Here is a 17963-nt window from a genome sequence, read left to right on the forward strand (position 1 = left end):
CAAAATATCCATTAATTCTCCTTCATCTACTCTGCCAGTCATGGGCTCAAACAAACTCTAGTAGGTTTATCAAACATAATTTCCCTTCCAGAAATCCATGTTGACTTTGTCTGATACCATTGATAATTTCTAAGTGTCCTGTAAATACATCTATTATTAAAAACTATATTTTTCCTGTCACTGATGTTAGGGTAACCAGTCTGTAGTTTCCCATTTTCTCTCTTCCTCTCTATTAAACAATGGGATTATATTTGCTACCCTCCAATCTGCTGGTCCGTTGCACAGAATTTTGGTAGATGGCAACCAATGTATTTACTATTTCCATGGCTACTTTTTTAGTACTCCGGGATGCAATGATCAGAGCCCAGGGACTAATCAGCTTTCAGTGACATTAATTTCTCCAGTGCTTTTTTAAAAAAGAAAAAATACTCTCTTTAATTCCTCCTTTTCATTAGAACTTTCAATCCCAAACATTTTGGGAAAGTTAGTTGTGCCTTCTTCCATAAAAAAAGAGCCAATGTATTTGTTTAATTGCACTGTTGCTTTTTTGCTCTCAAAGAATCTTGTTTTTGACTATAATTTCCTATGTTTGTCTTCACCAATGTTTTTCTTCTTGCATATTAGTGGCAGTTTTTAAAGCTTATTTTTAATGTTCCTTGCAAGTTTAATCTCATTCTCTTATTTTTCTTCTCTTTATCAAACTCTTGGTCCTTTTTGCTAAAAATGTATCATTCTTTTATTGAACATACTTTCCTTTGTACATCATCAAATATTTCTGGTGTAGGATCCTCGTAATTCAACTTTTCTGCCAATTTAGCAACCAGGTTATCATCCACGTGGACTCTTGGCGATGCCTGGCAAAGGAGAAAACAGATCTTGTTGATAAATCAAAATTCCACTGGATGTTCATTTTATTTTGTTATTTGTGTAATTTGATGTCATCAGATATTTATATGAACCAACAGTATATTTTTACCCATAACTCAGAACAGCAGATTCCCTTTTTTTAAAAAACAAGAAACTATTGGAAACATACTTACCCTTCTCACTGACAAATCTCACCAAGTGAATAAAGCTTCCATCTTTCAATTTATGTTGCAATCTTGAAATATTAACATTTTTTCCTTTCATTCCCATAGGACTTACAGCAAAAAAAAATTAAACTGACCAATAGTTGGTGGTTTTCAATTATGAAAAGAGACAAACTCAAGGAAAGTACTCACCTGGGTTTTGGGAGAACCAATTTGACAATATCAAATTACAGGCTTAATCGGAGCCAGGATCGTAAACCAGTTTAATATTGTCAGACGTGATCAACCTTGGTGGGTGGGGCGGGGGGGTGGTGGTTTTAGGGGCAGTGGGTGTGGGTGCAAGAAAGTCACTTGCAGCCTGTAGAAGGGAAGGTGAAAGTTCTAATACACTTGTGCTTCATAATTTACAGTACTAAATTTTCCATTTGATATCAGGGGGACAGCATAAAACGTATTTAACACTTCCAAGCTGTCTTTATCAAATCTTACAACAAAGCAAGCTGTTCAGTTCCGTGAACAACAATAAAATCAATAATCATCATCTGTTTTTGTTTCTCCATTACTGATGTTGTATGGTTAATAAATATTGGGCAGGCTTGGAGTAGAAAATGAATTATTTTCTTGATTGTGCGATGGGATCTTCTAAAGAAACCTGACTCAGCACATCATCCAAAAGATTATATTTCAAAGCAGCACTTTTTCCCATGGATGCCACCTGAACTACTGAGTGGTTCCAACACTTATTTTTATCTCAGATTTCTACAAACTGCATTGTTTTTCTCTATTTTTTGTCAAGTTGAACAAGTTTATTTATTAAGTGAGAAATTTTAGTTCGTGTTCAACATTTAATATTAGAGGGATTATGTTTAAGGTTCAGGAGAAGGGCTTCAAACACAACCTTTTGATTTATAAGGCTACAGTGCTACCAGCAAATTCACAATTGTACATGAATAGACTAGTAATGATTAGTAATTGTCTATTTCAACTTTCAGTTACGGATTTGTGAAAAAAAAATCACTTGTTAATAATTGGAATTCATTAATAAAATCAAACTTTTAAAATATTTTTGGCAAGAAATGGAAACAATGGGCTGAATGACATAATTCTAAAGTATAAATTCTGATTTTTAACAAAGAGCAGACAACCTGAGATCAAGATTGAATCCTTATTTTCTTTATTCTGTGTGGAGTTTGCATATCTCCCTGTGACAATGTGGGTTTTATCTGGGTGCTCTGGCTTGCTCCCACATTTCAAACATGTGCAGATTGACTGGTTGGTTAATTGGCCACTTCAAATTGCCCTCTTCTGCAGATAATTCTACCCTCTTCGGTAGAATCTGAGGGTGAAAGTGGGGGGTGCGGGGAATGGGAATATGGGGATAATAAAATAAGATAGGGTTGGATTAGTGTAAAAATGGTTTCTTGATGGTTAGCAACAGCCTTTTTATGTGGTAGCTCTCCCTTCAACATGTAACGTTGGTTAGCAACAGCCTTTTTATGTGGTAGCTCTCCCTTCAACATGTAACATTGGTTAGCAACAGCCTTTTTATGTGGTAGCTCTCCCTTCAACATGTAACGTTACTGCAAATGAACATAATTTAAAGTTGACAACATTTATATTACTGATTTATCTGTATTTTAATATTTCAAAGGGTGTTGATGTTGATTGCTGCTACACTGCAAATTTTATGCGATCTTGAAAATTCTGGTTGATAAAAATCAAAATAAATGCATAAAAAATTAAAAGAAGTCTGTCAAAATTAAAAATAATAATAAAATTTTGGAAAGGCTACACATGATTACACTAAGTACTCCATTTCAAGCCAACAAGAATGGTGTACACTTACCTTTTCTGACAAATACTGATCATACACACCAACAGCTGCGGCACGCAACAATCCTTTGGTTTGCTTGCTCTGTCTTTCACCATCCTTTTGCACACTTTGTAAAACATCTAGCTGCTGTTGTGCAGTGACTCTGTATCCTTCCACAGTAAGCCAGAAGAAAAGATGTGCCTGACCTCCCGTCTGCTGCATATAATCTGGAACCAAAAAAAAAACTTAATTGCCTGTATCAGCTTAAAATAGTTCCATTTCATGGTTTGGAACAATTAAATAATTTTTCACGAATTTTATTAGAACTCAAATAATATCAACTTTCTTGGATAAATACAAAAATAAATTATTATTAGATCTTAAAATAAATAGAGTGAAAGATGAACTAATTGCTCTAAGCCCATTCTGAAAATTTTATGAATGTACTCTAGGTGTGATACTTGAATGTTCATCACCAAGAGCATATTAGTAATACTGACAGTTGTTAAGACCCAGAACCCATTGACTTCTTGGGGTATTTTTGCAAAGTGTGGGAAAAGTGCCTCTTTATTTCATTATTATATGAATTAACTCTAGTTCTAATACGTTCCTCTTGTTCTGTAGCTCCCCCACCAAGGGAAATAATTAAGGGAACTGACAGAAACTACGTTAACTAACTCAAATAAATCGTCAATCAAGTTATACAGAGGTAAGAATTATATATTCTGGTGCACAGGTTGCACATGCATGTTAAAAAGGTGCAATTTATGAATCATATATTTTTAGTGAAATAGAAATTTTTTTCTTAAAAATGGAAACAATATCAATTACAGAAAATACAGTCAAAGCATAAATTAAACATTCTTTGATGTTCATATCTCTATGTGATTGCTAAATGCAAGGATTTTAAAATACTTACCCATGAAAAATTGTAATGCAACATTATTCATGAGAATACTGTCAAGGGGGATTGTGCAAAGTTTTCCAAAGTTTGCAGCAAGCTTGAGCGTATCTACTTCCTGCAGATTAAAAATTTGTAATTAGCAGTTGAAAACCTGCCACACAATTTAAGTTTCAAAATTCCTGATTCAGCCCTATTTCAATGGTTTCTGAAAATAGATTTGATGGAGTAAAAAAAAAGTATCACATCCAACACAATGTTATAATCAAATGTGAAACTTTTAATAAGCTACCATACAAAGTTAGGAACTAGGATTTAAACAATGACCTTTTTGTCCATCTACACTGATCCCATTTGCCTGCAGTAGGACCATATCATGGAACATAGAACAGTACAGCACAGGTACAGGCCCTTCGACCCATGATGTCTATGCTGACCATGATGCTAAATTAAACTAATCCCATCTGCCTGTACATAGTCCATATCACTCCATTCCCTGCCTGTTCACATGCCTGTCTAAATGCCTCTAAACCAATGCTATCATATCTGCTTTCACCACTTCCCTGGCAGCACATTTCCCAACGTAAAAAAAATACTCGCTTTGTAAATCTTTTGAACTTTCCCCTCTCATCTTAAAGCTATGCCCTCCAGTATGTGACATGTCCACCCTAGGATCCACCCTACCTACGCCTCTCATAATTTTATATACTTCTATCAGGTCACCCCTCAGCCTCTGATGCTCCAGAGAAAACAATCCAAGTTTGCCCAACCTCTCCTTATTGCAAGTACTCTAACCCAGGTAAAATCTTAGTGAACCTTTTCTGCACCTACTTCAAAGCCACCACATCCTTTTTGTAATGTGGCAACCAGAATGGCACACAATGCTCCATATGTGGCCTAACCAAAGTTTTATACAGCTCCTTCTATGCCTTGCCAATTTAAGTATCTAAATGCTTTTTAAAATGGTAACTGTTTCTGATTCCACCACCTCCTCTGGCAGCGAGTTCCAGATATCAATCACTCACTAAAAAAACTCAGATCCCCTTTAAAACTCCTAACTCTCACCTTATACTTCTGCCCTTTTGGTTTTGATACCCTTACCATGGGAGAAAAATTTTGTCTATCTACCCTATCTATGCCTCTCATTATCTTGTACATTTCTATCAGGTCACTCCACACAATCCATTGCTCCAGGAGAAATGAGCCTAGCCTAAAGGCAGCATCCTGGTGAATCTCCTCTGCATATTCTCCAGTAGTGTTGTTGTGCAGGCAAAGAGTTTGTGGAAAGGGGAGAGAGGGAATTCCCTCAATTCTGGCTCAGGTATTGAACAGCTGGATGCAGAGGGGAGTTGAGGGGTGCAAGAAAGGGAAGAAGCAATGTGCCACTATTGCTTTGCCATGCCACATAGTAAGTGGCAGGATGATGTTTTGACTAGAAACACTAGGAGTGAGCAAGTCTTAAATCAATGTCAACTGAACCATCCATTTTTGTTTCTTGTTCTTGGTAAAAGGGCTTCACAAACACTTATTCCCTTTGTTAAATGCCCATGAGAAAATAATTACGTGATTATTAGCAACACTGAAGACTGAAGTCAGGCATACTGAAATACATGAAAATTGACTGAGCTATGGCAGTCCATGTAAATAAAATTTAAATAAACTCAGCTTTATTGCATATACATATTTTTGATTAAAACCTGATTTTTCAAGTAAATTTATCATTTAAAATAATCATAATCCAGATTACAGCAAACAGTTTAAATTACAGCCTTGAGAATTTACATTTCAAGTCTGTGAAGAACTGAATTTATATATTTAAGACTATAATTTTACTTGTTTGGTTCAACCTCCGAAATTGAGTAGTGGAGTCAGTAATACAAATGAAATTCCTACAGCAACAGCTATAACTTTCCTTACATTCAGAAGTATAATAAAGCACATTATGAAAAATGGATAATCATGAAAGGCATGCAAGGGTACTTTGCTTTGGATTGAATGCTTGGGACTTGAGAAAGACTGCAATCCACAACATTAAAACACTATACATTAGAAACAGGAGTAGTTGGCCAATTTGCCTCTTGATCCTGCTCTGCCATTCAAGATCATGAATGACCAAATCTTCATCTCATCACCACTTTCCTTTCTCCCCATACATATATTAATTTCCTTGCAGTTCAAATGTCTGTCGATCTCTTCCTTGAATATGTTTAATGACCATCTTCACAGCTCTCTGGAGTGTGGAATTCCAAAGTATCACCACTCTGAGAAGAAATTCCTCCTTATCTCCATCATAAGTAGACAGTATCTTATTCTCATACTAGTCCTCTACTTCTAGATACCCTCTTTTAGGGAAATATCCACTCAGCAGCAAGTTGTCAATACCCCTCAGAATCTTTTGTTTCTATTAGATTACCTCTCATTCTTCAAAACTGCAACTAGCATAGGCCCAGCCTGATTAACCTTTTTTCAATAGGGATGCAAGGGCTGACAAATGAACCATCTCAGCACTGCCCCCAATCGAAGTATTGCCTTCCTCAAATAGAGACCAAAATTGTATATAGTATGCAGTCTCAGCAGCAATCTACAAATTTTTCTCCAGAATCTAGTGAATATTTATAAATTAACACAGCCATCATCATTGCAGTCACTGCCTCTAAAAGCCCTGGATGCAGTCCATAAAATCCAGGCAACTTCTCGGACTCTAGTTCCCATAGTTTGACAAGTACTTTCTCAAGTAATTGAAATTGCTGTAAGTTCCTCCTTTGCTACAGCTCCATAGAATGATAGAACAATACAACACAATACAGGCCCTTTGGCCCACCATGTTGTGCCGCCCTTCAAACCACACCTAAGACTATCTAACCCGTTCCTCCCACATATCCCTCTATCTTAAATTCCTCCATATGCTTATCTAACAATCTCTTGAACTTGACCAACATATCAGCCTCCACCACCACCCCAGGCAGCGCATTCCATGCACCACTCTCTGGCTGAAAAACCTCCCTCTGACATCTCCCTTGAACTTCCCACCCATTACTTTAAAGCCATGTCCTCTTGCTTTGAGCATTGGTGCCCTGGGAAAGAGGCGCTGGCTGTCCACTCTATTCCTCTTAATATCTTGTATACCTCTATCATGCCTCCTCTCATCGTCCTTCTCTCCAATGAGTAAAGCCCTAGCTCCTTTAGTCTCTCCTCATAATCCAGACTCTCTAATCCAGGCAGCATCCTGGTAAATCTCCTCTGCACCCTTTCCAACGCTTCCACATCCTTCCTATAATGAGGCGACCAGAACTGGACACAGTACTCCAAGTGTGGTCTAACCAGAGTTTTGTAAAGCTGCATCATTACTTCGCGGCTCAACCTCGATCCCACGACTTATGAAAGCTAACATCCTATAAGCTTTCTTAACTACCCTATCTACCTGTGAGGCAACTTTCAGTGATCTGTGGATATGAATCCCCAGATCCCTCTGCTCCTCTACACTGCCCAGAATCCTGCCATTTACCTTGTATTCCGCCTTGGAGTTTGTCCTTCCAAAGTGTACCACCTCACACTTCTCTGGATTGAACTCCATCTGCCACTTCTCAGCCCAGCTCTGCATCCTATCAATATTCCTCTGTAAGCTTCGACAGCCCTCCACACTATCCACAACACCACCGATCTTTGTGTCATCTGCAAACTTGCTAACCCACCCTTCCACCCCCTCATCCAAGTCATTAATAAATATCACAAAAATAGATGTCCCAGAACCGATCCCTGTGGGACACCACTAGTCACAGCCCTCCAATTCGAATGCACTCCCTCCACCACAACCCTCTGCTTTCTACAGGCAAGCCAATTCTGAATCCACACTGCCAAGCCTCCCTGGATCCCTTGGCCTCTGACCTTCTGAAGAAGCCTACCATGCGGAACTTTATCAAACGCCTTACTAAAATCCATGTGGACCACATCCACTGCACTACCCTCATCAATCTTCCTGATCACCTCCTCAAAGAACCCTATCAGGCTTGTGAGGCAAGATCTTCCCTTCACAAAGCCATGCTGGCTGTCCCTAATCAGTCCATGATTCCCTAAATGCTCATAGATCCTATCTCTTAGAATCCTTTCTAACAGCTTACCCACCACAGACGCAAGGCTCACTGGTCTGTAATTCCCTGGACTATCCCTACTACCTTTTTTGAATAAGGGGACAACATTCGCCACCCTCCAATCCTCCAGTACCATCTCAGTGGACAACGAGGACTCAAAGATCCTAACCAACGGTTCAGCAATCTCCTCCCTCGCCTCACGAAGCAGCCTGGGGAATATTCCGTCAGGCCCTGGGGACTTATCTGTCCTAATATTTTCTAACAAGCCCCTTGATCATCTATTATTATTGAGGTCTGGTGTCTTCCACCACGAATACAAATCCAAAATAATTTAGAAATCTGTCATTGTGCTGATACCCATTGTTGAGTCGCTAACATCTAATTTAGGTATTATCTTCCTTTTCCTGTAAAAGCTCTTGAACTATTTTCATATTATTTCCTAGTTTACTCTCACATTGCATCTTTTTCTTCTTTATCACTGTTTAGTCAAACTTGGCTGATTTCTAAAAACCTCCAAATCTTCTGCTCTATCACTAATCTTCATAACTGTATATGCCTTTGAGCCAATAGCACAGATGCAGAAAGAGAAGCCAATGGAAGCTAATTCCCTGGTTTTCAGGCAGATAAAATGGAATATAGTAAAATAAAAGGCAGATAAAAATGGAACCAGTAAAGTGCTGTTACACCAAACTGGATTATTGTTGAGAAATGTCGTATATTCAGATTGCATTGCCTGCTGCCCTTGCCAGAGAAAAAAAAATCTTCATCAGGTATGACCTTTCCTCTACAATCCATGCTGGCTTTCCAATAAGCAAAAATGTTTTCAACCTTTTTAGCCAATCCATTTGTAACCTTTATTCTGTGGCAATTTCCTGAAAATGAAAAGCAAAATACCGTGGGATGCTGGTAGTATACATAATAGAAAACGCAGGAAAGAGCAGCCCTTCATGCTGCCTGATCGGAATATCTCTAGCATTTTCTGTTTTTATTCTTAAGAATGGCTGTTAGGCAAAATGACCAATAAGTTGCTAGTTTCTCTCTTTCTTAAAATATCAGAGGTGGATGTGCATTTTTCCAATCTAGTTAAAAATGGAACAGTTCTGAAACAAGATAACTATGAAGGATTATAATCAGGGAACATGTTCCCAACTTCCTAAGGAAGTTTTAAGGATATATCTGTTATTAGTGCCATTATTTTGTTCATGACTTGCTTGTGGTAGTTTCGAGTGCCTCTGTTCCTGAATCAATATTTGCTACATTTGGATTTTAATATGCTGTAAGTAAGGAAATAAAGTGTTCATTCAGCATGTCCACTATTCCTTGGTTTTCATTTACAACATTACTGTTAACAGTACTCCTAATCATTTCTTTAATAGAGCTGTATTTTTTCTTGATATCTCTGGCCAATTTCTTTTCATTAACCCATTTGCAGCTGTCTTGCCAGGCTTACTTATTCTTTCTTTCCCTCCCAATCCCCTAGATCAATGTTAGTTTTTTTGTGCATGAGGCCAACCTAAAAAGAAACACACACAAGAAACTTAGTCTTCCATTATCGTTTGCTTTGGCAAGTGATACTCTTCATTCTGATGGGTGAGGAGGTGGCTCTACACATGCTTTTGCTTTCCCTTCATGTTATTCATTTACAGATTTTCTCAGTTTACTGTGAACGGTCACCATCACGTTAAAGCAGTCTTATACATATCTACGTTTTAGCAACTCTTCATGTTCAAATATTACATTGAACTCAATTGTAATATAAATGCTATTAGACATAAAAGTTATCTAATGTTGGCATTTTATTAAGTAACATGGTCTAACTCCATTCCCAATACTCTGTTTATTGGTTCAAGGACATATAGATGCAGAAACTATTCTGAATACATAAGAAATTCAGTACATTTTTTTGACATAGGCTATATGAAAATTAAAATCTCACATGTCCATAATACTGAGCTAGAATACCAAGAAGTGTCAACATGCAATGCTGATGCATTTGCTTGGGACAGTATTGTTGACCTCAAGTGCTGATATCAATTTTTTTTGTTTACCCTGATGTACCAAATACCCACTTGAAATAAAAACTTAAACTTTACAATATGGTTATGATGGATTCTATTTACAAACACTAAAGCATGGCAAGGGGGTAAAAAACACCCAAAGAGTTTCATGGGCTGTATTTCAAATATAAACTGGAGATCAAATTCTGACACAAAGCCATCAATCTGCTCATTTCAATTTTCAATTCTAAAAGACCTAGCATCTGAAATGTTGTTACTTTTCTTTGTTACTGACTGAGATGCTGTATATTTTCATAGTTATATTTGTAGATTTTTTTAAAAACACATCTAATGCTGCTTTTGGAGTCTGTGGGCATTATGGAACATAATCAGCAGGAATGAAGACAGAAACTGCATATATAACCTAAATTTCACCTGCGTAACTCTTGAGATGCGGGAATTATACAAAAATTCCTTTCAAAACCAAACTGAACAACAGACAATTTATAATTCTTCAGATATTAAATCATTACCATTGTTTGGCAAGTAAAAACGATACAAATGGTTTTCCATGGCACTAAAGATTTTCAAATTAAGTAAAATATGTAATCTTAATTACTTCAGTTTTAAAGAACAATTCAAAAGCATTTAATAAATACATTACCTTTCCAGAGTTTAATCTCTGTACCCTCGATTCACAGATTTTCTTCACAAAAAGTAAACTGTTTATCTGATTCTTTATGGTGCTTATATCTAAAAGTAAGGTTGCAACAATTAAGCAAAACCTGATTCACTTAATTTTCTAAAACCTTACAATAATAAATTTATAGATATACTATCACGATTTAAGTCACGCTCAGATTAAAATAATGAATTGATACTATATCAATGTACCGAAAGGTATAGCATTAACCCTGTAAACGTGCTGTCAAATAAACATGGAAGATAAATGGCTGCTCGCAAGTTGCTTTTAGTTCCATGTTGGCACCATTATATACAGTACTTCTGATATTCAGGATTTACAGATCCTCCATTCAAAGCAATCTTTTGTCCAAATAGCAGTCTGCCTAAGAAATTATTCAGACAAGTTCTGCAACTAAGGCAAATCTAACGATTCAACCATTTATTTAAAATACAGCAGACTTATCCATAAGTGAAAGGATGTGTTCTAATAATTGTTTCATAACAACACCTTATATATCATGAGATTTATGTGCTGAGATTGAAGTGTCATTAACTGAGGGTAAGAGAGTTTTATTATTTTCAACAAAAATATAATGGTTGATATATTCAGAGTAAGACAGTTGATAGGATTGATGCCATCATTACAAGAGGACCATAATACAAGTTCATAAGATAACAGCAGGTCTGCAAAAAGTTACTACAATAAACTTATAAACAAGCTTGAGAGTGAAAACAGATCCTCCTCTAAAGTCAGTCCTAAGCCCCTGGTACAACATACAAAATGAAGAAAAAAATGAAATTACACAAATCAAAGTCTTGCATGTACATGACATTGTACCACATTACCAAAAAAATCCTCATTTCTTGTATGTATGATTAATTACTTGCTACCATAGACCCTGTTGGCTTATTCCAGTTGCCAGTTCATGCCCATTGCTCCTTGCGACCTGTGTTCAGATAGTGGACTAGCTGAACAAGCAGGAAGTGCACCTATTGTGCAAGCTTCTGACTACAAGAGAAGCTCAGGTTGAATCTTTTCAAGCTGATCCCTTGTGCCCAGGTAGATCCTGCTTAAGAGCTAATTTTATTAGGGATTTATTTTTGGAGGGGTGATGAAATAACTGGGTCATGTTGCTGGGATTATTAAACCTGGGGTCCACTTATAGCAGACATGTAATTAGGAACTTAAATCTAGCTAGGAAGCAGATGAATCCAGCACATGAATTTGTGACAGCTTTACAGATAAAGATCTGTACAATGCAGTTTACTGTAGAACATCTTACAAGCCAAGAGGATCTGCAGCAGGACATGCAAATAGCGAAGGTTACAAGTCCAATTAAAATGTAATTTTGAAAGCTCAGGTTGCTGATTCAGAGGCTGCCAGCTTCAATCTCAAAGAGGCTTATATATGTGATGACCAGAAAGGAAAGAACCTTGAGCTCTGCTTCACAGAGCTTTTGTTATCCTCAGACTCTCACATGGAGGTCAGTAACATGCTTTCAAAGTACTCTACAACACTGATGTGATTGATTCATCTCCTTACAATGCTACAGTAAGTCTGCCATGAAAGAAAAATGGCTGATTTTGTAGTTGATGAGCTGGAGCAGGGGGCAGGGAATGAGGTTCTTGGACCATTGGGATCTCTACTAAGAGTACTCTACTGAGCTGGCACTCTACAACATTGATACTCTACAACCTCCTAGGCTTAGGAGGTTGGTGATGAGTGAATCCCTTGACGACTATAAAAAGATTAAGAGTGAAATCAGGAGGACAAAGAGAGGGTACGAGATGTATCTGGCAGGTAAGGTTAAGGAAAATCCCAAGAGGTTCTACAGCTATATTAAAAGGGTGACTAGGGAGAGAGTAGGTCCCCTTAAAGATCAGCAGGGCCACCTATGTCTCGAGCTGCAGGAGATGGGTGGTATTTTTAACAAATATTTCTCCTCTGTGTTCATTGAGGAGAAAATCATGTTTGCTCGAGATAAGGGAAACAAGTGGAGATGTTTTGCAGGACATTCATATTACTAGGGAGGAGGTATTTGCAGCCTCACAGCACATTGAAGTGGATAAATCCCCAGGGCCTGACCGAGCACATCCTCGGACTTTGTGGGAGGCTAGAGAAGAAATTGCAGAGGCCCTTGCGAAGATATTTACTTCATCATTAGCCACTGGTGAAGTTCCCGAAGACTGAAAAGAGACTAATGCTATTCAGTTGTTTAAGAAGGGTTAAAATAGTTATGGAGAAGGATACAGCCAGTTCACAGGTTAAGGTCCTGAACCGGGGCAGAGCAAACTTTGGAGCCATTAAGTGGGATCTTGCAGTGGCTGAGTGAGCGAGATTATTTGCAGGGAAAGGAGTGTCTGTCAAGTGGGAGGCCTTTAAAAGTGTGATGTCAACAGCTCAGGGCCTGCATGTTCCTGTTAGAGTGAAGGGCAAGGCTGGCAGGTTTCAGAACCCTGGTTGACAAAAGATTGAGGCTCTGGTTAAGAAAAAGAGGGAGGCATACACTGTGCATATGCAATTGGGAACTAATGAATCTCCTGACTACAAGAAGTGTAGGTGTGCACTTTCTGTACTAAAACATACTCAACCCATCCCAACATCTCAGCTGTTGTTTCCTGGTACCAATCATAATAATCCAAATGTGAAACAGAGACCTTCTTCCTATGTACTACTGTATTTACATAGTTCAAATAAATAGCATTGTGCATAAAGCTCTTCAACCTGACATCTTTTGATAACATACAACAGACCTGCCTCTTTGGATTAAGAATGTTCGGAAATTAAGTTCTTGTCTATTTATGGAAATCACTATGTTTTGTCCAAATAATTGCTAATGCCCCTGAATTAAGCAGCCATTATGCTGTTTTTGTTGTTCAATGGGATAATAATGATGCCATAATACAATATTATATTATATAATATAATTGAACTCATTTTTATATTTTCTCATGATAGAGGTGGTGGTAAGGTGGCCATATAATTTATGCTGGATATCAAAGCTTTCCATTAATCCCATTCCCCCATGTATTTCCCTGAAACCTATTCTCTCTCACATGCCCGTCAATTTCCCCCTAATTCTTCTGCCACCCACCTACATCAGAGGTAAATTACAGTCATCAATTAACTGACCAGCACATCTGGGACTTCAGAGGAAACTGGAGCACAAGGGGGAAATCCATGTGGTCACAAAGAGTACACGCAGCATGAGGTCAGGATTGAACCTACATTACCAGAGCTGCAACTGCTGCACCACTGCTGACTGTAGCACAACTCAACATGCTGTAGTCACTTCCCTGATATATCTGAGGGTAGCAAATGTTCTGATACTGAAGAAGCCTTCTGGTAAGATCCGGATTTATACATTTTAAGAATGATGAGTATGACTTTCATAGCCATTCCTCAACTGAAAATCTTTATGGCAAATGACAAGAGTTTGCATCTGACCATTTGCTAAGCTAGAACCTTCAAAAAGTAGTATTTGTTTTATCACTGACAAGTTTATATTTATGTCTCAGCTTTTGGATAATGTGAGTGCCAGCAGAGCAAAATTGGACAGTCTGTATTTAAAGCCATCTTCTGCTATGCCCTTATCATCCCCATTTATACACTACTATTATTTGAAGTGAAAGCAATTCCTATAGTTATGAGACCCATTAGAAAAATAATTCCAAAACATGAAAGATCCTAGGTGGTCTCCAGAACCTTTTGAAGTAGCCAGGATGTGCACATTGCTTATGGAAACATGAATATTCCATTTCCCTCTCCACTCAAGTTAGTTAAACAAATACAATTTCAGCATAACCATTTATATAAAGTAATTTCAGGCTCCTGAAAGTAGGAACAGGTTCCTTCCCACAGAAAAATACCTCAATCATACCAAAATTTGGTGAGAATTGATTTGCAACATCATTTTATCTACACAGTGACACAAAATAGGGTATTTGGAATGTCAGGTAGAAATCTGAATATCTTTCAACTGTGTCAAGTGGAGAAACTTTTTAAACTGCATTTAGATGAAACCAATAAATTACAAAAATATTTGAAAGTTAAACCAGCAGCCTATCATATATTTTATCTTTTATTAGAACAAAACTGCCAGTTTACCTTTAATTAACTTGCCAAATGAGCTTATAACTGTCAGCTGTTATGAAACATATTATTAATTTCATTGTACAAACAGTTAAAGTAAGGAAAATTTCATAATATCTATGCAGAGGGCGTGACTAATGCCCATTTTGTTTTATATAATAGCATTGTAAAAACCTGCCAAACATTTTTCACTACCAAGTTGACCAAGTTTACTGGGAATCCTCACAAAATGAGACAACTTCCAATCAGCAACTTGTTCTACTTGCCATTAAGGGTGCCATTACTTACTCCACAATGTGGAATGCACCAGAATAACATACTTGAAAAGCCAAGGAAAACCAGATTAATTTAAATATTTACCATCACCAGCAGTATCTAAGGATCGAAGATACTGCAACTCTTCTGCAGCTCTGTCCCTCACTGCTTCCAGTTCTACAACTTTGTCACTTAGTTTGATAATATTCAAAAAAGCTTCATAATTACAATTGGCATCACGGATCTGAAACAAAGATACCCAGCCATTTCATAAACCTGTGCAATTTAGTCTCAAGTAGACCAAGTACAAACCAACAATTTCAATACCAAAAATTCCCAAAAATATCTACTGTTAAAAGTAATATAAAAATTAACTTCTTAGTAATTAATAAACATTCATTGTTGATTTTTCTACATATTTCAATTGTTCATAATTCTCACTTGTTTACTAAGAATTACTGAGGTACCAATCCCCAAATTAAGAAAAAAAGTTCCCAGTCGTCACCAGTAAAACTTTACACTAACTGACATTTAGCAATTAACCTTGACTTCATACAGTTATGTGTTCTTTAGATATCAGCAATCCTTCCTTTCTGTATTTGCAAGGACCTTGGCTTTATTCCTTATTTCCTTTATTTCTCTAATGAGAATGCAGTTATATAATAATTTTTCTCATCTTTTATTCTGCTCAAACAAATGAATACATCATAAATGTATTAAAGTTAACATTGTAGAAAAATATGCTTGTCATAGATCATCAAGAGCACATCAGGGTTGGCACAATTTCATTAATCATGCATGTTACTTACCATCCATATAATATACTGATTAACGTAGTCAGGATCACTGAGCTGGTCAATTAATGGAAGAAGGATTCCTTTTGCCAAAATTTCCTGAAAAATTAAAGTAATTCTTTTGGCTAGATTGTCATTTTAAAAATATAATTAAACTTTTTTAAAAACATACTCTTCACTGAGAATGGGGATGCAAGTAGTTGAATTATTGGATCAGAGGACCAGACTATTAATTCCAAAGGCATGATCGCAAATCCCACTAATGAAACTGGGAATTTAAATGCAGTTTAATTACATAACCTTCTGAATTTTGTAATTATAAGAAAAATCTTCAATAAAGGTGACCTTAAAATTGTCAGATCATATAAACTCATCTGATTCACTAATGTACTTAGGTACAGACCCAAAGCATCAAGGCTGACTCTATGGTCTAGTTTATTCAATCATATTATAACCCACTAGAGTAAAACAGTAAGAATAAAATTGGACTGACCAATTGACACTAACCCAAGTAAGGAATTCATACATAGCAGTTACTCCAACCCAGTTTATATTGTAGAGTCCTCATGAATACTTGGGGCCTGGTGTTTAAAATGAGAGCAGTCACACTCAAGCAACAACCTGACAGTTATCCTCATATCTTAAGACAACATGCCAACCTTTCCCATTAAAACCTTTGGTTATGGCCTAATCAGCTATAAAGGACAGAGCTACTGGAGGTGGCCGTACAATGACACATGCTAGCGTGAGTGGCCTGGGAGATTAATGCTGACTCCAAACCCCATGAGGTCTCATGGCATTAGGTAAAACTAGAAAACCTCTCTAAATTACCATGCATCATCCTCATTCAGCTGATGAATTGGTGCTATGCCACTTTGAACAACATTTAGAAGCCCCAAGACACAAGAACACTTGGAGTCACAGCTTGCACAAAGATGGTGCGGTTGTTTAAAATCAATTATCACAGCCTCAGGAAATCACTGCATGAAATCCTTGGGGAAGTGTCCTAGCTTCTGCTGCTTCAATTAATGAGCTTACTTTCATTTTAAGATCAAAAATAGGGATGTTCACTGATGACTGAATTATATTCAATTTTGTTAGAATTTTCAACTTCTTAGAGAGTGAAAGGGTTAGAATTGGGGTACATTATCAGCATGCAGCAGGACCTAGACAATATTGAGGCATAGGTGGGGTGGATAAGTAGTAAATAATATTTATAACATTTGTGTGTCATGCAACGACTATTTCAAACCTACCTTAAACATTCAATGGCATTATCATTGCTGAGACCACCATCAACATCCTGGGGGTTGTGTCACTACTCATTAGAAACTGCTCTGAACCAGCCATATCAATACTACACTACAAAATCAGATGAGCAACACACAAACTGCTGGAGGAACTCAAAAGGTTAGGTAGCATCCATGGAGGGAAATGGACAGTTGATGTTTCGGGTCGAGACCCTTCATCAGGACTGGGAAGAAAGTTGGGAGAAGCTAGTATAAAAGGGTAAGGGGAGGGGGTGGACTAAGAGCTGGTGAGTTATAGGTGAATCCAGGTGAGAGGGGAAAGATAGGTAGGTGGGGAAAGGGGAGAGTGGGAATGACACAAACTGGGAGGTGATAGGTGGAAGGGCTGAAGAAGATTGAATCTGACAGGAGAGGACAGTGGACCATGGAATGAAGGGAAGGAGGTGAGGAGTGGAACTGGAGGGAGGAATGTGTGAGTGATAGGCAGATCAATATGCTGGGGGAGGGGAAAGAGAAGGGGTGATGGGGCTGGTAGGATAAGGGAAAACAAAGGTTGGTGGGGGGGGGGGGGGAGGAGAGAGAGAGAGACAGAGAGGAGTGATAACCAGATGTTAGAGAAATTGATGTTCATGCCATCAGGTTGGAGACTACCAAGGCAGAATAAGAGGTGCTGTTCCTCTAATCTGTGTGTGGCCTCAATTTGGCAGTAGGGGAGGTCATGCGTGTGGGAATGGGAAGTGGAATTAAAATGGCTGGCCATTGGGAGATCCTGACTGTTACAACAGATGGAGCAAAGGTGCTTGACAAAGCAATCCTCCAATCTGTGTCGGATCTCACTGATGTAGAGGAGACTTCACCCGGATCAATAAATGACACCGATGGATTCACATGTGAAGGACTGCCTCATTTGGAAAGACTGTTTAGGTCCCTGAATGCTGGTGAGGGAAGAGGTGTAGGGGCAGGTGTAACACTTAGCGCAGTTGCAGGGATAAGTGCTGGGAGGGGAATTGGTGGGGAGGGATGAGTGGATGAGGGAGTCACAGAGAGAGTAATCCCT

General features: G+C 37.9%; 1 protein-coding gene across 3 annotated transcripts in view; it reads right to left on the reverse strand.

The window, feature by feature from the left end:
* snx13 (sorting nexin 13) overlaps positions 1–17963 on the reverse strand; it is a 123519-nt gene that overhangs the window by 26340 nt on the left and 79216 nt on the right. For all 3 annotated transcript variants that reach the window (XM_052016409.1, XM_052016408.1, XM_052016407.1), the window contains 6 exons: positions 15672–15755; positions 14968–15106; positions 10495–10583; positions 3764–3863; positions 2878–3071; positions 750–854 (listed from right to left, as the gene is read on the reverse strand). In XM_052016409.1, the coding sequence (XP_051872369.1) occupies positions 750–854; positions 2878–3071; positions 3764–3863; positions 10495–10583; positions 14968–15106; positions 15672–15755 (711 nt within the window). The remainder of the gene's footprint in view (positions 1–749; positions 855–2877; positions 3072–3763; positions 3864–10494; positions 10584–14967; positions 15107–15671; positions 15756–17963) is intronic.

Source organism: Pristis pectinata, chromosome 5 (assembly GCF_009764475.1).
Source record: "Pristis pectinata isolate sPriPec2 chromosome 5, sPriPec2.1.pri, whole genome shotgun sequence".
In the NCBI taxonomy this organism is placed as follows: domain Eukaryota; kingdom Metazoa; phylum Chordata; class Chondrichthyes; order Rhinopristiformes; family Pristidae; genus Pristis; species Pristis pectinata.